This window comes from Aristolochia californica, unplaced genomic scaffold (genome assembly GCF_029961685.1).
Source record: "Aristolochia californica isolate CCGP_79_NKW_82.1479 unplaced genomic scaffold, dmAriCali1.0.hap1 SCAF_10, whole genome shotgun sequence".
NCBI lineage: Eukaryota > Viridiplantae > Streptophyta > Magnoliopsida > Piperales > Aristolochiaceae > Aristolochia > Aristolochia californica.
In genome coordinates, this window is record NW_027181771.1 from 28,905,522 (window position 1) to 28,926,960 (window position 21,439).

At 38.3% G+C, this 21,439-nt stretch overlaps 1 protein-coding gene across 1 annotated transcript; it reads right to left on the reverse strand.

The window, feature by feature from the left end:
• Positions 1 to 787: 787 nt before the first annotated feature.
• LOC137941994 (methylsterol monooxygenase 2-2) lies at positions 788 to 19,998 on the reverse strand. Its single transcript, XM_068787655.1, has 7 exons — positions 19,799 to 19,998; positions 18,642 to 18,779; positions 17,827 to 17,972; positions 17,546 to 17,665; positions 17,238 to 17,450; positions 17,062 to 17,142; positions 788 to 1,445 (listed from the first exon to the last, which is right to left on the reverse strand). Exons 1-7 carry the CDS (start codon positions 19,826 to 19,828, stop codon positions 1,373 to 1,375), a joined length of 801 nt encoding a protein of 266 aa, XP_068643756.1. The 5' UTR covers positions 19,829 to 19,998; the 3' UTR covers positions 788 to 1,372.
• Between the last annotated feature and the right edge of the window lie 1,441 nt (positions 19,999 to 21,439).

Sequence of the window (21,439 nt, forward strand, 5' to 3'; positions counted from 1 at the left end):
AAAAATAAAATTTACATACATGTAGTGAAATTGAAACTAAGTATATAAACAAAATTAAAATCACATGCATATAACCACAAAGAGGCAAAGATTTTTTATTCTCGATGTTCCCCTAACGGTAATAACTCCCTAAGAACTCTTGTTTGAAAAAAATTAACTAGAAAAACTATAAAGAGATTAATTAGCTTTATTGCAACCTCTTCCCAAGAGATTTTCTTACAGCTAGATTCTAACTCTAATTGGCACTCCCCTTTTAGAATCAAGGTTCTAAAAAATCTCTTTCAAAATAAGGTAAAAATATAAAAAGAAAATGAAAGTTACTCCTTTTTAGAGAAACAAGCCTTCTCTTGGTGAGATCCAAACATCCAATTTTAAACAAGTGGAACGATGTATGTAGAACTTGATGGAACTAAAAATGCCAATAAGAAAAAGGAGTAAAATTTTCGTGTGTTGATTTCTAGTGCTCTTAGAGGCACAACGATCATCATGATAACTATAGAAGAATGTCAAAACAAGGATGCATACAATAAGAACAAGTAAAATTTTAAAAAGAAAATACAATGTAGGCATATAAAAGATAATGTACATCACTAATAATTCGAGAGTGCATTGGTTTTGTTAAAGAATGCGAGAACACTTTTAAGGTTCGGAAACGAACATTTAAATTTTAAACTGCATAAGATCTTAGTATATCAAATTTGGATGTGCATCGTCTTACATTAAACAGTGACACGAAGTTACATCCCGCCCGATAGAGGATGTAGCTACAAAGAAACACCATTAGACATTAATGACTGAACAATGAACAATATCAACGCATGGGGTCCTGAAATACATTACTTCTAACCAATGAAAATTGTCAAAGATGAAGGTTGAGAATCCAAGATTCAGCTGTCTTACATAATTTTCCCTGGCTTGAGAAAGCCGCACTTTTCCCTTGTTGAGGGAATCAAATCTGGGGCTTCACTGGGCAAGACTATGTCTCAAAAATACCTGATGTTAATAGCTAAATGCCCATTTCAGTACTTAAAACCATTACCAATAAGTAAATGGAACACCTTACTCAAATATCAACATCAAGTTCATCGCTCTTGAAAGCTCCAAGTCGAGGATCAGGTTTGCATTTACACTCACAGATCTCTTCAGAACCCAAAAAACCTTCTGAGACTTCAACTACTAGCATGAGAATAAGAAATCAGAAAAGCCACTATTCATGGAGAGGGGTTTGCATATTACCAACCATTCACATTATCTTCTTACACTCCATTTCCACAATAAAACCAAAAACTGAGACCTTTGCACATCTTACCCACGGTTTGAGAGACAATCAATTGAATTCACGCCTAGCAAAAAACTCATTTTTTTATCACATTTATTTGTCATCAATCTCATCACCACTCTTCAGCGCCTTTAATTTCCTGTAACCTTCATCAGTGCCAAATATCCTGTTTTTAGCAATGTAAAAGCACAAAAGCAGTCAGCAGGAAACGGTCTAGAACTTCTGTCGAACTGGGAAAAGAATAGGTAGCACAGCATGTGTTGTTGTTTCACAAGATGTCTCTATCTTGCCTCACACAAGTAGTCTAACCAATGTGGAAACAAAGTATGGACTCCGTACCCCTTCCAGGAAACACTAATCTGGTGAAGCCTTTCTAGCGTGAAGTCTTGGGTTCAAGACTCACTAGGGGTATTAGGTGTAGTTTGTGCGTGGAATTAACATTCAAACATAACCAACATAAATATGATCCAGTATCCATGCAATTGAACCAGAGACAACACAAGACTGCTGTTATCATTCTCGTTATTTCCCTATGTATATGCCACCAGCAATCCATAATGTTATTCCACACCTCTTTAAGCAATTGAAATAACATAATTTTGCACACATGAGAAAAAAAAATGAGAACTATGAAAAATCAAACCACTGCTCCAATTGGGGGCAGAACTAACTCTGTGGGAACCCGGGCTCCAATATATAGCCTCAAGTCCCAGCCTCATCCCAGCAATCAACAAAGATTTTACATTGTATGTATGAGTATGCCCAAAGCATACTCTCAGGAAAACTAGCTTGAAGTGATTCATTTTAAAATATCACACATCTAATATAACTGATTGCCATCATTGATCAATTTTTTTTTTTGAAATGATGCTGATCATTGATCAATTTTATCACGAATGTTGAACCCCCTGGTCAGATTTGAACTTAACAACTCACATTAGAAACCCCCCATGTGGCTATCCATCAATAATAGAAACTAAAAAATGATATTGCAAATTTTGGCTCCCAGTATTCAACCAATCAAAAGATCTACAAGAGACAATGTTACCTTCAATAAATGACTCAAAGAACAATTTTGGCTGGCTAGTGGCATGGCTTTTTGGAGGCAAAAAGAAGCTCTTTCAATCACGGAACTACTCTGTAGTGCTAGGCTAATTTTCTTTCTAAAAGAGCCCCATCTCCAAAGAGGAAAAAACCACCTCTGTGGTAAAAGTTAACAAAATGAAGTTTCTAAAGAGAATTTCTTTCCTTTAAAACGAGATAACAAACATTCATCAGATAAAGTTGCCATCTTAATTTACAAAATCGCATATGGTGTACCTCATATAAATGGTAGATAGAGTAAGGAAATCCACTTTTAACATGGACTGACATTTTATGTGGAATCCACCAAACAAAAAGTACGCAAAAATGATTTCACCAGTTGTGGGCCTATAAGCCAAAATGCATCTTTTTATTATTTTACACATTTGTATGAGACCAATCTAACCTTACAAACTAAGGGCAGTTAATATCTTCCTACTCATGTGATGTAGATGCATCTACTATGTGCTTACAAATTTGACATGTGGCCTGCCAATTAAACAAAACATTGAAGTCAAGGCCTACCTTTTTTTGTGTTCCTATCATCTGACATGAACCTACCTAATTATCTAAAATAGTAAATCCATGGGTTGTAATCTTACACACTTGATGAAGGTCTACCGAATGTAGACCTATGCATATGCCATAGACCTCACCTAATAAGTAGTGCATTAAGCATGTTCTATTTTTACTTGTGCTTATACACACATGACATGGCACCCACCTAATCTTACAAGCTAGTGGGTCATAATATAACCTTTAAGTTAGTCATACAATATATTAACTCTATCTTATTATTTCCAATTTAATGTACTAGTAACATTATTGTAATAATTTATCTTAATAATTATGCCTTATATAAGTACTACCAAATATATTATGTGATTTTTTCATGTCATGTGCTCTTTCAAAAGAGTTGTAGGCTGCATTTAGCCCTCCTTCTATCTAGACCTTCTTGAAAAGACCATTATTGAAGAGATTTGCTATAGATACCTCATAAAAAGAGGAAGTGTAGTTTAGCTACAATCATTTTGGAATATCTAATTAAATGCAAGTCCTATTTTGCTTTCTCATGATAGTACAAGACCTAATGTTCAAATTAATTTTTAAAAGATCAATATTATACATTAATTTTAAAGCTAGATTGTGAACCCACTACTTTGCAGGATTAGGTAGGCCCAATATCTCATGAAATACATCTATAATTAATAATGCAAAACACCTATAATCCACCACTTATTGCATGAGTCCATATGTATGACTCATGCTAGATGTTAAACTTATAAAAAAGGTGGGTCATGACTTTAACATATTGTTGACTGAAGGTTAACTCCCGTGTTGCTTTTGACGATAACAAAACTAAATTGATCTAACAATTTGCAAACCTAATTATATCAGATACTTCACCTTCAAGAGTCGATGCATCTCAAGGTCTAAAGCTTCAAAACAATCAAACCTAACTCAAGACCTCAAGCATCATTGAAGGACGTCTCTTGAAGAAGCACTCACAAAGAAGAAGATAACAAGAAGACTAGAGTTCAAATGTAATAGTAAAATGTCTAAACTTAGTCACAAATGTAAGAGAGTACTCAAAACTTTCTTCTTTGAGTACAATTATGAAATTAAAGTTTTAAGTCATAAAATGTATCTAGACATGTTTAAAATCATCATAAACATCATTTAGAACATGTTAGAATACTTAGAGAAAAACATTCTCATGCGTTAAAAGTCAACATAGTTGAATTGACATTGGAATGATCAATCAGCCACTAGTCATCAATCATCCAGAACTGTGTAGGCCATAAATATAAAGCATGATCGATCAACCATAGTCGATTGATCGATCATCCGACTTAGATTGATCGGTCAAATCTGCCCAAGCAAGCAAATTTTACATGGAATGATTGATCATCCCACCTGATTGATCGATCAAACAGAACATTGCCAGTAAGGGACATAAAGCATGATCGATCAATGAAAATGCAATGATCAACCACACTTATATTGCACAGTCAGATGGAATTCTTATATGTTGAACAACCCAAAGGTTTTGAGAATTTGATTAAGTTTGACTATGTATACAAATTACATAAGGCTTTATATGGGTTAAAGCAAGCTCCTAGAGCTTGGTATGAAAGATTAAGCGAATTCTTAGAAAATAATGCGTATAAGAGAGAAAACATAGATAAGACAATATTCACTAAGAACCATGATCAAGATTTGATTATCGTTCAAACTTATGTTGATGATATCATATTTGGTTATACAAACCCCTCTCACTAAGAACCATGATCAAGATTTGATTATCGTTCAAACTGATGTTGATGATATCATATTTGGTTATACAAACCCCTCTCAATGTCAAGAATTTGCTAGTGTAATGAAGAATGAGTTTAATGGGTGAACTGACATTTTTGTTTGGACTTCAAATAATGCAAACCAAAAATAGCACATTTATAAATCAGTCCAAATACACTAAGGGATTGCTTAAAAGATTCAACATTGAAAATCTTAAGTCAATTAGCACACCCATGAGTTCGTCCTCGAAACACTCGAACAACTCCAGTAGGGCCATAGATCAAAAACTCTATAGAAGCATGATAGGATCTCTACAATACCTTTCAGCCAGTAGACCGGATATAATGTTCATGGCATGCCTATGTGCTAGATTTTAATCCGATCCGAGAGAATCTCACTTGTGGCAGTGAAAAAAAAAAAAAAAATTGTTATCTACTTAGGACACCCAACTTAGGTCTCTGGTACTCAAACTCTTCAGCCATTGATCTAGTCGGTTACTCAGATGTTGATTTTGTCAATTGTAAAATTGACAGAAAGAGTACTAATAGTAGTTGCCAAGTACTTGGAAATATGTTTGTCTCTTGGTTTTCCAAGAAATAACATTCGGTTGCACTATCCACTACCGAAGCTGAATATATAGCATGTGAAAGTTGTTGTGCTCAACTTATTTGGATAAAACAACAACTAGATAACTACAACTTCAAGCAAAAAGAAATTTTAGTCAATTGTGACAAGATGAGCGTCATAAGTCTAAGTAAGAACCCGGTTCACCACTCTCGATCAAAACACGTAGAAATTAAACATGGTTCACACCAAGGTAATTAAGATTGAATTTGTCCCCACCAAAAATCATTTAGCGGACATCTTCACAAAGTCATTAAGATTTGACCATTTCTCTAAGCTTCGAGGAGAATTAGGCATGAGCAACCCACCTTGATTCACTTAGGCTTAAAATTTTGAGTTAATGAACACATCTCATCATTGTAGTCGCCACGGCATGAACAGAGAATATAAAGAGCCAAAATCAATTTTTAAAGGTGACTCTTCATTCCAAATCATTCCTCTGAATTTTTCTAGAGCTCCAAAGCCCCAAATCTTCATCCTCTTTCGGTTTTGGAGCTATTTTCCTTCCAATACAAGGTCTAAAACCCTTGTTTTCGATAAATCTTCTCAAAACCGAACCTACGACCATGGTTAGAATGAAAGTAATGGCCAAGAAGAAGAAGACGTCAGTGAAAGAGAGTGACACGTGTAAAGAAATGCCAAATTGGAGAGAGTATTTTCGGACTAGACAATAGCGGGGTAAGTATTTTTCGGTTTTCGCCCCAAAATCTATTGTTGAGCAGACGAAGGTCGATGTCTCCTTTTGTGAGAGGGAGATAGTGATTTTCAGACCTTCTTGGACCCTACAAAGTTCTATTTCAAAGAGAGGAGCATGTGTACCCTCTCCTCATAATGGTATTTTATAACAATCTAGAGGTAGAGAAGATCAAGCCACACAACCTCAAGCTCACCTCCTACGTCAAGAAGACGGCCATCATCATTCAGTCTACGGACTTGAATGATCTACTCGGTACTTCCTTTATGGGCATGACCCGCTACGTGAAGGAACGTTAGCCGACAAACCTCCACCTAGACCTGCCACGGAATATTAAGGATGTCATTCTTTCGATTTTTGGATAAACAGCCGGAAGTTCATACAAGGACAAGATTAAGGACCTCACTATAGCACAGAGAGTCGTCATGGAGATAGTAACCCATGTCCTCAACCCAAGGAAGGGCGTTTACTTGCGGCTCACTGCTACAGATATATTCTAGATGATGGCCATATTCCAGAAGGTTCAAATTGACTTCAACTACTTTATGGCAAGTAGGATGGCAGATATCGTGACAAGCACTCGAGCGGACGAATTACCATTCGCTCAAGATATCATAGCCATCCTAGTTCGATGCGGAGTGGACCTCTCAGATGAGGTATCTGTGGACTATTAAGTTGTAGAGGCTAATTAACGCTTTACGCAGAGTCTTAAGGTCCACGATATATTGATTGTTGTTTCATTAAGGGTAGTTTGGGAATTTTACACTTGTATTTTGATTGCCTTAGTTTTCTCTTTATATTTGGGGGCACCGCTATTAGGGTTATCATCGAGGATCATCAGTTGTTGTAGAGAGAGGTTAGAGAAAAACATTTGAGTGTAGGCGATTTCTCTTGTAAACTACTTCATCCTCATAGTGAATTATTGCAGCGGCGGAAGACAGGACATAGTCTCACCTTGAGGTGAACTTGTATAAATCTTGTGTTTTTTGTGCTAGATTATTTTTTCTTCTGAGATTATTATTCCTCTAGTTAGTATTGAATTAGGGCATCTAATTCCTAACATGGACATCACAAAGAAAATGTCCAAAGGGGAAACCAAAGTAGAGAAGTTCGGATTCGCCAAGTGGCAAGAAAAGTGGATCCAGAAAGATAAGATCCCAATGGAGTCAGCCTCATAGCCAGTAGCTTCAAGAGACGAGATCAGTCCTGAGCCTCCCACAGATCAGTTCTAATTCGCGAAGAAGTGATGAGAAAAAGAGGTAAGTTCATCCTTCTTCGATTGCGGCACCGCGCTCGAGGGAGTTGTAGATGATGTATTGGCAACTCAAATAGCAATCCCTGCTACCTAGAATCAGTTGAAGGTCGGGCAACTTAGCTTCAGCAGATACAACAAAGGATCGAGAGTCTCTTAGAGACTATCCTCAGTTGTCTCCAGCTTAGTTATCTTAGGATCTATCCCTTTTTTGACTCCCTGTGTACTTTTGGATGTGATACTTGTAATTATTTACTTTGAAGCATTGTACACAATTTTATAAACATTGAATATCTTATATGATATGGCCTTGAGCCAGTTTTTGTTATTACTTGTGTATTAAATTCAAATCTTTTTTAGTATGACAAAAAGGGAGAGAAAAATGGGAACTTGGATCTAATGACCTTAGGCACACAAAATACTAAAAATTTATGTTTAAAATGATCTAAAACTATGCAAAGATTAAGGGGGAGCATAAGTCTACCTCCTCTAAGACACTTCAAGTTAAATTTTGACAGAAGCGCTTACGGTTGCCCTGGGCCTGCCGGATTTGGAGGTGTCATCCACGACGATAAAGGGAAGCTTCTATTTTCCTTTGTTGGGCCGATTGGAGTGTCTGACTCAACTACCGTTGAGCTTTCTGAGTTGTATAATGGTTTAAAACTTTTCAAACAACGGTTGGTCGGCCCTCTCTGCGTTGAAGGAGACTCAAAAGTCGTTATCAACTGGTGTGAGAAGTTCTCTAAACCGCCTTGGCGGCACTGGGATTTGTTTGAAGATATTTGTAATTTATTTTCTCAATTGCAATGTAATTGGAAATACATTCCCAGATCTGCTAATCACCTAGCAGATGTTCAAGCTAAATTAGGTGTTTCCTTCCAACATCTTGTTGTGGAGGAAGGTCCTTCTTAGCCAAGTATTGTACTCTTTCTTTCTCTTTTAATATACAACTTTTTACTTAAAAAAAAAGGGGGAGCATAAGCTAAATTTGAACAATTAATTTGACTCCAATCTTAGGGAAGTGTATATTTTTGTTTCTTCCAAGTTAGGTTTTGTCATCATAAAAAAAGGGGAGATTGTTGATCATAGGTTGACTCCCATGTTGCTTTTGATGATAACAAAACTTAATTGATCTAACAATTTGCAAACCTAAGTATTTCAGATGCTTCACCTTCAAGAGTGTATGCATCTCAAGGTCTGAAGCTTCAAAAAGATCAAGCCTAACTCAAGACCTCAAGCATCATTGAAGGACGTCTCTTGAAGATGACTAGAAGACCTGAGTGCAAATGAAATAATCCAATGTCCAAACTCAGTCACAAATGTAAGAGAGTATTCAAAACTCCCTTCTTAGAGTACAACTGTAAAATTGGAGCTTTAGGTCATAAATTGCATATAAACATTTTTAGAAACATCATGAACATCATTTAGAACATGTTAGAGCACTTAGAAAAAAACATTCTCATGCCTTAAAAGTTAACATAGTTGAATTAGCAGTGGAATGATTGATCAGCCACTAGCAATGATCGATCATCTAGAACCGTGCAGGCCAGAAATATAAAGCATGATCGATCAACCATAGTCGATTGATCAATCATCTAGAACTGTGCAGGCCAGAAATATAAAGCATGATCGATCAACCATAGTCGATTGATCGATCATCTAGAACATGGTCATTTCATGCTATAAAACATGATCCATCAATTCTGGCCAAGCAAATTTCACAGGGAATGATCGATCATCCTACCTGATTGATTGATCAAATAGAATCTTATCAATAAGGGACATAAAGCATGATCAATCAATGGAAATGCATTAATCGATCATACTTGTATTGCACAACCAGAGGAAATTCTGATTGATCAATCATCCCCTTGTCTATGATCGATCAACTTAACTTTTATAGACCAACGGTAACATATTGATCGATCGGTCCATCGATCAATAAGTCACTATCTGATAGAAAAATAGCCATTATGATCGATCAATCAAAATACTGATTTTAGCAAACGGGCAAATAACGGCTAGTTTGAGTTGGTAAAGTTATAAATACCCCACCAAAACGTGTATTGAGAAGTTAATGAGTATTTATTTGCAAATACTTCAAGTTTTTACTCTCAATCTTGAATACTCCTTCAAAAGTGCTTTAGAGGGAAAGAGAGTCATGCACCTTAAAAATTCCACATCTCTTTCATCCAATCCTTGCAATCGTATACAAATTTCCTTCAATCATTTCACATCGTGCTACAAAGGAAGAGGAAACTTGAATCTCTCTAAGTAAAGGTGTACTTTTTCCTTTTTTTTAATTAAATTTGAGAAAAGTTCATCTAGAACCTATAAAATCTAGATAGAAAGGCCTAGCTAGAGCCAGAATCTAACAACAATCTCTTGAGGAGATTGGCGTTGTAAAAAGCGTGTATTGAGCTACACGTGGCTTAAAGAGAGTCGGAATCTCTTTATGCAATTCCAACTATTAGAGCTTTTCAAATAGTGGAATTTCCCAAGTAAATGTTCTTGGACGATGAATAACACTAGGGGAACATTGATAAAAAAATTCTCTTTGTGTGTGCATGTTTTGATTTACTTTGAATTGCTTTTAAGCATGATTTATTATTACACACACAACTTGATTTTAATTTGATAATCTCAATTCACCCCCCTCTTGAGAAGCCACGTGAGCCAACACATACTACTTTGCTAAGTCCTACATCAAATTTGTAAAAAATGCACTTACATCAAATGAATAGGGCTATGCTTGAATGACAAAGGACCCACTAGTTTAAGATTAGATGGATCTCACATCAAATGTGTAAGACAAAAATAAAATATGCATCATAACTTTATTGCTCAAATATTAAGTGGGTTCATGTTAACTGTTTAGGCCCATTTTTGTAACAACATTTAGAAAAGTGGTTCCCACACCAAATTATGGACCCATGTTAAAGATGACCTCTTTACTTAAGTAATCATTTGTATAAGGTGCATCATATGAATTTGTATAAAATGATAAAGATATTTTTGGCAAATGATATCTATTATCTCCTATTCTATAATGAAAAATCTTCTCTTTAGAAAAACTTCATTTTGTAGTTTCACCAAAAAGGTAAGAGAAGCTCTTCAAAGAGGAAGCTAGCCAAACACACTTTGGAGCACATAATAACTCCACGACTCAAAGAGCTACTTTTGGGTTCCAAAAAGTCGTGTCAAATGCCCCCATAATCAAACCACATTTCCAAAGACAGTCTTCATAGAAGTAGGACATTTTTAACTAACAAGAAATAAAAAAGAGAAGGATATTTTTAAAGATATTGTTGATTTTCGGTGATTCCATGGATTTAACTCATGGAAAAAAAAGAGGGACGCCTATTGGGAGAAAACAGGAGAGAAAAGAGGTTATGGACTTGTGTTCTAAACCTCCCCCTTGAAGCTCAATTTATAGATTGATAAAATTAAAATATTACAATAATACCCCTGGACTTAAACTAATCATCAATGTCATCTCTATGAGATAACTCTTTATTTACCATCCTGCCATCACTGTGTGGGCTTATGGGCCTTCTCCTTGATCAATGGGCCTTGAGCCCATCTTCCTCATCTCTTGGATGTGTGGCCCTTCCTTGGTCTTATGGGCTTCAGCCCATCTTCTAACACACTTGGATGTGTGGGTCTTCCTTGGTCGTGTGGGCTTGGGCCCATCTTTCAACACTCCCCCTCAAGTTGGAGGTGAGAGAACATCATGAATGCCCAGCTTGTTGCAAATGGTGTATAGGATCTTCCCGTATAAAATAGCAGTCCACCATATCTTCCTACACTCCCTCTCAAGCTAGTGGTCTCTTCCAAGAGGCCCAGCTGGCATAATATAAGTGAGAGTAAAATCACTCCTAGCCGTAAGACATCGCTCCATACTCCAATTAAATAACTCATGCTGGATGTTGGGCACACTCCTATCTTCTGTAGGTAGTGGGTCTATAGGCATTGCTCAGAAGTGTAATAAAAAACTCCTCCATCACAGTATCCCTCCACAAGGCACCGACTCTCAAATGATAGGAGTAAAGATGCCAATTAAGGGGGGTAATGAGTAATTACCCGGAAGATAATATTTTGGGGCCACCATGTGCTTTCTTCTTCATCAAAATAACCAATGCTAACAACAGTCAGCAACTGAGAAGTCCTTCAACAATAATGTCTCAGCCAAAAAGACACAATAGCAACAGCTAAAATGGGCTTGGGCCCAATAACACATACCAAATAATGAAAATATTAAAAAAAGACCCATAAAATAATCCTCAAATAGTCCATCACTAAATAAGGAAGTTGCACCAAATAATATGCTGGACCAAATAATAATCCAGCCGAAGACCGAGCCGAGCCAAGTCAGATATCAGACCAATATAGCCGAGTCACGAAAGAAATAGGTATAGAACTCGGGACCCGGGCACATATAATCGAGGCAGAAAAACAAGTGGGCCAAGTCAAGTTGACCGGACTGAGTTGACCCAAACCGAGTTGACTCGGTCATGCTGGTGTGGCTCGACAACAGCGAAATGGGTCGGCTTGGTTCACTGGGTTGACCCCGGCGGAGTAGAACAGACTGGTTTCGGGTATAATCCAACGCTTCCTAACTTAGGGAAAATTAATTCAGTAATAATGTCGTCGTCTTCGGCGGAAATCACGACAACTTCATCCTCCCGCGGCAACCAAGCAGAGATGGCAAGTTCTAGTGAAGACAGCAACACAAGGCCCATAAGAGTTTCCGAAAAAATAATAGTAGCTCCCGAGATGGCAATCAGACAACAAAAGTTGCGGGAGATCAGCAGCAACGATAACATTTGGGATTGAGAATCGTATAGAAATCTTCCTTCTTGTTTCAAAATTTGTTACCACAGAGAGTGAGCTGGTTATAGAACACGGAACAGGCAGAGAAGATAATCTTGCCAGATAATAACACAGATTTGCAAAGACTTCCGTTGTTAACGTCCGACAGCTTGGGGATGACAGCGGTTATGACGGCCAGAGCGGGAGACAACCAGCGAGAACCAGTAGGCTATACAGAAAAATACAGCAGCAAGCTTTTCTATCTCTCAGCGAGAAACAGAACCAGAGTCGTCTTCTCCGGCAACGCAGACGGTGTATCTTATGCTGATCCAGTTGGAGGTTCTCCCCACAACCAGAAACTCTCGACGGAGAGGAAGTCCCACTTGCCGAACGATCTTGCGGGCTCGTCAACGAGCACTTCGCCGTTCGAGTTCCGGAAGGTCTGCCTCTAGACGTCGCTGCAACGCTCCTCTGCACCGGTATAACCGTCTACAGCCCTCTCAAATACTTTGGCCTCTCAGTGGCCTCGGCCACGTTGCTGTCAAATTGGCGCCAAGGTCTCTACGGCCAAGAAACAGAAATTGATTGAGTGCTTCATCTCAACAGCTATATCAAGGGGGGCAAGCAAAAGGTGAAGAAGAAATTGTAGAAGAGAGAACATGGAGTCACAAAGACGTTTCTTTAACCAAAGTATTAACTTTAATGGAAGTACGGTAGCTAATTTTGGATGAGCAATAGAGAAATCGGCAAAAACAATTGGAATTCTAAAAAGAAACCATAGCTACGAGTCCTGAAAATCAATGCTCTGATGCCATGTTGATTTTCAAGACTCCATGGATTTATCTCATGGAGAAAAAGAGAAGGACACCTATTGGGAGAAAACAGGAGAGAAAAGAGGATATGGACTTGTGTCCTAACCCTCCCTATGAAGCTCAATTTATAGATTGATAAAAAAAACTAAAATATTACAATAATACCCCTAAAATTTAAACTAATTACATCAATCCCATCTCTACTGTTGATTTTCAGGACTCCATGAATTTGGCTCATGGAGAAAAAGGGAAAGAAACCCATTGGGAGAAAACAGGAGAAAGAAGGGTTATGGAATTGATTATTACCCTCCCCCTGAAGCTCTATTTATAGATTTATGAAACTACTATATTACAATAATACCCTTGAACTTAGGGTTTGGGGTTTAGGATTTTAACCTTGGAATTTTAGCTTAATTACATCAATGCCATCTCTATGAGATGACCCTTTATTTACCATCCTGCCATCTTGTATGTGGGCCTATGGGCCTTCTCATTGATCCGTGGGCCTTGAGCCCGTCTTCTATACCTCTTAAATGCATGGGTCTTCCTTGGTCTTATGGGTTTGGGCACAACTTCTAATACACTTGGATATGTTAGCCTTCCTTGGTTGTGTGGGCTTGGGCCCTGTCGTCCAACACTCCCCCTCAAGCTGGGGATGAGAGAACAGCATGAACTCCCAGCTTGTTGCAAATGATGTATAAAATATTTTTTGTATAATATTCCTTCATCTTCCAACACTCCCCCTCACGTTGGTGCTCTCGTTCATGAGGCCCAACTGGTATAATATCAGTGAGAGTAAATCATCCTAGCTGCTAAGACATTGCTCTGAAGTGTCCACCTTCACCACCGTGTCCCTCTACAGGACAACGACTCTCAAGTGGTAGAGTAATATATGATATTAATGGGGGGAAGTAACATAAATATAATAATAAGTTTCTCCATCATGGACTTTCAACAACAAAAATTTGATATTTTTTACGGGGATGAAGTTCCTTCGTCATGGACTTCCAACAACAAAAATTTTGATATTTTTTTTGGGGATGAAGTTCCTCCGTCATGGACTCCCAACCACAAATAATATTGATATTTTTTACGGGGATGAAGTTCCTCCGTCATGGATTCCCAACCACAAAAATTTGATATTTTTGACAGGGATGAAGTTCCTCCGTCATGGACTCCCAACCACAAATAAATTTGATATTTTTGACAGGGATGAAGTACCTCTGTCATGGACTCCCAACCACAAATAAATTTGATATTTTTGACAGGGATGAAGTACCTCTGTCATGGACTCCCAACCACAAATAAATTTGATAGTTTTGACGGGGATGAAGTTCCTTCATCATGGACTCCCAACCACAAATAATATTAATATTTTTTACGGGGATGAAGTTCCTCCGTCATGGACTCTCAACCACAAATAATTTTGATATTTTTGACGGGGACATAAATAAATAATGGTATGAGGCTACCTCTTCTTCAATAATAATGTCTCATCAAAAGAGACACAATAGTAGCAGCTGAAATAGGTTTGGCCTGGGCCCGTTTAACACAACCCAAAATAATCCTTGAAAAATGACCCAGGAAATAATCCAATGCACATATTCTAAATAATGTGTTAACCAACAACTAATATGTCAATTCTTCAAAAATAATAATCCAGCCAGAGAAAAAAATTTACCGTGTCATGCTAAAATATGTATAAAACTTGGGCACATATACCGAGGCAGAAAATAAGTGGCCCGAGTCAGGTTGACCGAGACCCGAGTTGACCCTGTCCGGGTTGACCAGAGTTGACTCGGTCTAGCTGGTGCAGGAGCGGTACCCTCGGGTTGCTGGTTCGCTGGCTCGCTGGTCCGAGTTGACTCGGGCGAGTCCGAGTTGGCAAAACAGGAGGCCAGGGCGCTGATTTAATTCAAGTTTCCTAACTTAGGAAACTTGAATAAGGCAACAGTGCCTTCTTCCCAGGGCAAAGAGACGGAAAACCAGTGATGCAGCCGAGAAAGTTTCGGCTTCCAGACAGAGAAGAAAGATACGGTTCTTGATAAACCAAGAGAGCATCTTCGGACGGCATCTTTCCAGAAAGCAAGCTTCTGAAATGGAAGGAGTAGCAACGGATATCTCGGCAGAAACATTCCAGAAATGGAAACTCAGTGCTGGCGTTCAGGAAGCTCAACAGTGATACATCCAAAGGAAAGTTTCCAAAAGAATCAATTCAGCATTACAGCCAACTATCAATTCCAGACTTCTGGAATGGGATTATATGGAAACAGCAACATACCAGACATAGCAGAGAACTGACGAAGTCCCTTGTCTTCGGAAATGGCAGTGTAGAGGCTGGTTTCAGAAATAGGTAGCAGGATAACAACGAGACTTACGGGAAATCAGCCGCCAGATTAGTTTCCGAAAATAGCAGGACCCGGGATACAGATAAGGTCTAGCGCTGAACCAGCGAAGAACCAGTGATGGAGCAGCAATCCAAGCCGCCGAGAAATCAGCAACGTCTCGAATCACAGCAGATCACCAGTCAGAATCTGTGTTGCTGGTAGAATAATCAACTTTGTCTACTGTCTAGATAGCTACTAGAAGAATAATCAATGCGTCTGCGATGATGAATAAAAGACTCAAATCGAAAAGCTGTTATTCGTTGGTTGTTGCAAGTATTAAAAAAAACAGAGAAGGGATTGGCACGGAAACTCTGCTATTATTTGGTTGTTGATGAAGCGCAAGAATGAACCGAGAAAGGAGAGGCCGGGAGAAATAGTCTCGGATGATTTTCTAAAAACAAGATCTGCTCGATAGCAGTAAGGCTGGCAAAGACAAACGGCAAAGAAGCTTGGTAATGGCAGAGTAATGTCGGGCAATATGACAAAATAATCAACAAAACAAAATACCTAATATTCAGCAACTATGGAAAAGAAGACGAATGAAACTTGAAAAAACCATAGCCAGAGTCCTGAAAATCAAAACTCTAATACCATGGAGAAACAGGGAAAGAAACCCATTGGGAGAAAACAGGAGGAAGAAGGGTTATGGAATTGATTATTACCCTCCCCCTGAAGCTCTATTTATAGATTTATGAAACTACTATATTCCAATAATACCCATGAACTTAGGGTTTAGGGTTTAGAGTTTTAATCCTAAAACTTTAGCTTAATTACATCAATGACATCTCTATGAGAAGACCCTTTATTCACCATCCTGCCATCTTGTATGTGGGCCTATGGGCCTTCTCGTTGATCTGTGGGCCTTGAGCCCGTCTTCTATATCTCTTAGATGCATGGGTCTTCCTTAGTCTTATGGGTTTGGGCACATCTGCTAACACACTTGGATATACGAGCCTTCCTTGGTCGTGAGGGCTTGGGCCCTGTCTTCCAACATCTACGAGATAACTCTTTTATTACCATCCTGCCATCATTGTGTGGGCCTATGGGCCTTCTCCTTGATTTGTAGGGCCTTGAGTCCACCTTTCACATCTCTTGTATGTGTGGGCCTTCCTTGGTCTTATGGGCTTGAGCCTGTCTTCTAACACACTTGGGTGTGTGGGCCTTCTTTGGTCGTGTGGGTTTGGGCCCATCTTCCAACAGACACCATTCTAAACACTTCTTTTCTAGTACCGCGAACTATTGAAAACAAGTTATATATATGTTTGCACTAGATTTATAACTTGACCTGAACAAGGTTCAAAACAGAAAAAAATGCAAGATAACTTGCAATGAAGAAAGAAAACTCAACATATTTTAACTTCATTAACTGGGATACCCAAATAAGATGTCTTTTCCAAGGGACATTAGGGTTTTTAATAGCCTTCCCCCTACAGAAATTTTACATTGAAACCTGCTAAAGTGGACTTTTACTTACCTAAAAGCTCTACTTACCTAAAAAATTTTAAGAACTTTTAACAACAAGTATAAAACAACTCAAAAATCCTTCTAGAGACTGTTTAGTGTCAAATAAGAAATTCCTATAATCAAAAGACTCTAGAATACATAGGATACTCTGTAACTCAAGGATTCAATTGGGACAGATGAAAGTTCTAAAATAGAAAGAGACTAAGCAATAAAGTTTTAAAATAGAACAAATTAATAAGAAAATTAATCCAAGTCTGGCTGCATCACATGGTCTCATGACAATTACAGAAGCTTAAATCAGGAATTTTAACCTATTAAATCCGTAGGAGCTGCTACATAAACTGTTTTAAACTCACCAGTCCATATAGACAAAAGTGGATGAATAGTTTCCAGACTTCGTATAGAGCAGACGATGATGATAGTCATGAAAATCAGCTCTACAATGTAAAATCCAGGAACCGTGTCATGCACCAAGAATACTTTGAACTCAAACAAACGCCCTCAAGCAAAGAGGTGGTTATTGTTAACTCACCCTCCATACAAGGGCAATATATTTGATAGACTCCATGGGAAATGGTACCCACAGTGTGCTTCAACTGTCTCCAGAACTCTTAAAACCATCCACAACCATAGAGTGAATAGATGTGGTCCAGTAATAGCAGGACCTACAATTGTAGCAAAGCCCAAGAATAGTATCTCAGCAGGATGGGCATACTCAGATGTCAGACCAAATGGTGTAGCATATCTGCATGAACCAAGAATCAGACCTGCAGAAGCATGAAGTAGAAAAACCCTCAAGGAAGATCTGAGTTTAATATGTTTATAAAAATTGTAACTCACTCGTGATGAACACTGTGTACATGCTTGTACAGCCATCTTGTATGCAAAATCCTGTGTCCCCAATAGAAAACAAAATCCTCTATAATAAAATAGAACAGTATTTGAGATACAACCACTTTCCTGCAAAACATCAGTAAAATTCAAGCCATGTTGAATTATAACAGAACACACTAATTAGAAGTTCAGGTAAACTTTTTAGTACTAGATGAGATGCAATGTAAAATTTTCCCTTGTAAACTTTCATAAAACTGGAAGCGTATCTAAAGAAACCTGTAAAATACCAGGACGGTAGGGGAAAAGAACTTCTCATGCCCATGCGTCTGAAGACAGGATAGGAAACAATCATAAGTGGCAGGTTCACACTAAAGTGGTAGAGCAATAGTCGAGTGATGCACTTCTCCTGAGCATCCACGGAATTCTGTTTACGCTGCAGACAAACAGAAAGAACTGACATATCAATAGAATTAAAAAGAAAAGATTACTGACATTAGAGTCTATTAGTAAAAAAAATGTAAACTGCTTCTCTGTGTAAGTAGATAGCAGAAATTAATATAAATTTTCTGAAAGTGATCTCTAACACTAACAGGACACAGATCAGCAGCTCAACCTTGCTGGAATATAAACAACACATGAAATGGTTTCTCGTTTCTCTACAACAGCCCTCTTTTTTGGGAGACTAGAAAACCTCCTGTCCTTTTTTTAATCGCATCCAAACAACCTAGTTAATGTAGATGAATTTTTAAAAACTACTGTGTTTTCCATTGCTGCCACCTTGATGGTAATTAAAGAAAAAGAGTTGATCATTACTTCTCCCATAACTTTTCATGTTATATACATGTAAGAATTTCTAATTCATCTCCTTTCTCCATCCAAAATTTCCCTCACTAATTTTTGTTACTTTAATATTCCTATCCCTTTTAATGTTTCTAGAACTTTTCCATCGGTGTAACCTTGCATTGTATCATTAACCCTTTCTCATCAAGCTTTCCGCAATTCATCACAATGAAAAAGAAGTCTATTAATGTGTCAATTCACTAGAAAGTTGTAATTCAAGTGACCCTCAAACTTATAATAAGAGCTTGAGGAATAAAGAAACCTGAATCTTGTACTTGCTCAGGAGTCCAGCCCTTTCAAAAAATATAAATGGAAGTCCTGACAAGAAAAAGACACTCTCGTGCAGACAAAAACTGCCCAGAGAAGCCAGATGGAAGTCACTGAAATGAGTGATTAGATACTGCAACAGAAACAAAAAGTTAGAGAAAAAAGAGAACAAGCCAACCGAAGAACATGCATGTTCTCCCTAGTGGAGGCATGTGATAAATTAGAAGAAACTGTGTAGAAACTGGCTCATTGTGTTCAATTCTGCAGTAATCTTAGTATGAAGCATTTCTTCGAAAGACCCCATGGCAAAATCAAAAATCAATGAAGAATAATTATTACAATAATAATAACAGCAATCGTAATATCAGTATTCAATATTATTAACGATACTGTGAATATAGATATTATTAATATTTATTAACATTAAATCTTCATATTAAATAATTAAACATTGAAAATTGGGGGAAGAGAAAAAGATACCATGTCATTCATAAGAATTTGAAAAAATAAATAAAGTACGAAAGCATTCAGACATGCATGAAAGCTCCACCAGGACAATGTAGACGACGTTTTTCAACGTCAAAACTTTAGAAAGAGACATAATTAGTTGATTTGAATGGCTTTTCACCATAAAACAAAAAAAAAAAACAAACGAACGAAAAAAGATTTGAATCACTGCCAACAAATCCGGTGTCCGGACACGCATTTCCATCACACGTGTAATAGCAGATTCCCACATTTTCAGCAAAGAATATTTAAGAAAATACGAAAAAATGAAAAAAAAAAAAAAAAAAGACAGCACGGAGGCTGGAATTTGTTCCAATTCTCGGAGAAGAATAAAGAGAGGCCCAATAAAGGAAATATGCACAATAAAATAACCGTGAAGCGCAGGACACGACTTGGATTAACATGCGAGAATCAAATTCTCAGTATCTATGGAACATTTTGAAGTATCAGAAGAAAAAACCAAAAGAACAGAAACCTCACCACGCAGTCCTGCATTTCGAAGAAAGAGAAAAAAAAAAGGTAGAGAAAAGAGAACGAAACGCACTCCGCAGAAAATCCATAGAATCTCCAGATCTAATAAAGAAATAGAAATGGTGAAATAGAGAAAAAAGATGAAAAAGAAAAAAATGGACGTAGAAACTTTACCCGCCAACCGGATTCGAGAAACGACGCCATGAATTCCGGCGAGCGAAGACGAAGAAGAGGTATCGTCGTTCGAAGAGAAGCGACTGGCGAGAGTAGTGGTTAAGAACAGGGCTTAGTGTAGTCTCCCGGTTACTGAGTCCTTCTGTTTCGGAGACACGATGACAGACTGTCCATGTGGGGAAGCCGATTCGCGTTCTCTGGCTTTGGTCGCATTATATATTGATTCCTCGTGGCTGTCTTTTTAGTGGCCTTGGCGGTCTCTAAGGCCACAAAACGCACGCCATGTTCAGGCACTCCTCGGATGATACCGAACAGATTCAGGAGATCTCCAACTCACGCTTTCCGGATATGCCCCGCTTCTCTATGCCTTCTGTGGTGTGTGGGCGTGGGATTTCTTTGAACTGGGCAGGCGTTTTCCTCGCTTGGACCCATCTGCACGCTCACCCTTCGACTCTTAACCGGTATGCCCGACCCGACGCCTGGCATGACTTGAAGAAGTGCCTGAACCGGGTAAATGGTTACCTTACTGTTCCAGCCGACTCCAAATCGTATTTAGCTATTTTCTTTTTTAAATATAATATAATAGACTATTAATAGTCTGATGAACACGATGGTTTTGTGAGACTTCTTAAGCCAAGTAGAGCATCCAAAACATGATCATTTCATGTTCTAAAACATAATCGATCATCCCACTTGGATTGATCGATCAATTTTACCCAATAGGGGTGGCTCGAGTTCGGCTCAGTGCCGGCTCGATTCGATTTGGTATCTCTCGAGCTCGAGATCCAAAATCGGCTCATTTGAGTTAACGAGCCGAGCTCTACCGAATCAAGGTTCGGCTCGAAAATGGGCGAGTCAGCTCGTTTGAGATCGGGAGCGGCGGCGGGGGGGGGGGGGGGGGGGGGGAACGTTGAGCCCCTCTCGTCCGCCACTCTGGCTGCCTCTGTCGCCATTGACAGCTCCTAGCCGGCCACTACATCCTCTTCCCTCTGATTTCTTCCTCTTCCTTTGATTTCTTCTTCTTCCTCCGATTTCTTCGCCTCATCTGTTTCCGTCGCCGCCGCTTCCATCGCCACAACCTCCGTCGCCGACGACAAGTCCTTGGCGGCGACGTGCCTTCGCTCTATGTCGTCTCGGCGGAAAAACAAAGTACAAAGAGATACCTAAGTTTGGAGAAAATAATTTCTCCCACCCCCGCGTGAAGTCGATTTTGCACGTGTGAAAGTCACACGTGCGAGATCATAAACCAATGAAACCCCGAACTAGACGATTTCGCACGTGTGAAAGTCACATGTGCGAGATCATAAACAAGTAAAAAAAAAAAAACTCTTTGTCCCTTTCTCATGGCTCTTGAAGAAATTAAAAAGACATTTTAGTAGAAATACATTTTTAGAGACTATTAGTGGTTTTTTCAATAAATATTGAAAAGACTTTTTTAGTAGAAATATAGAGACCATTAGTGCCTCATGTTTTTTGGAAACATTTTTCTAATTAGAAATTTTTATTAAAAAATCATATAATTTTCTAAGTAAGATTTTCTTGCCAAGATGGGCTAGAAAACCGTATAGAAAAATTTTGAATAAGTATTTGACAGTTGATGCTATAATACTTTTAGCATGAGGCAATTTTCATAGCAATTTT

Bases quoted from the DNA above. Each gene is read 5' to 3' on its own strand.
- LOC137941994 (XM_068787655.1), bottom strand. From the start codon at position 19,828: ATGGCGTCGTTTCTCGAATCCGGTTGGCGG. The intron at 17,666-17,826 runs GTATTTTACAGG...GATGTTTTGCAG, and splicing joins TCTTTTCCCCTACCGTCCTG to GAAAGTGGTTGTATCTCAAA. The intron at 1,446-17,061 runs GTGAGTTTAAAA...TGCTAAAAACAG, and splicing joins ACTTTTGTCTATATGGACTG to GATATTTGGCACTGATGAAG.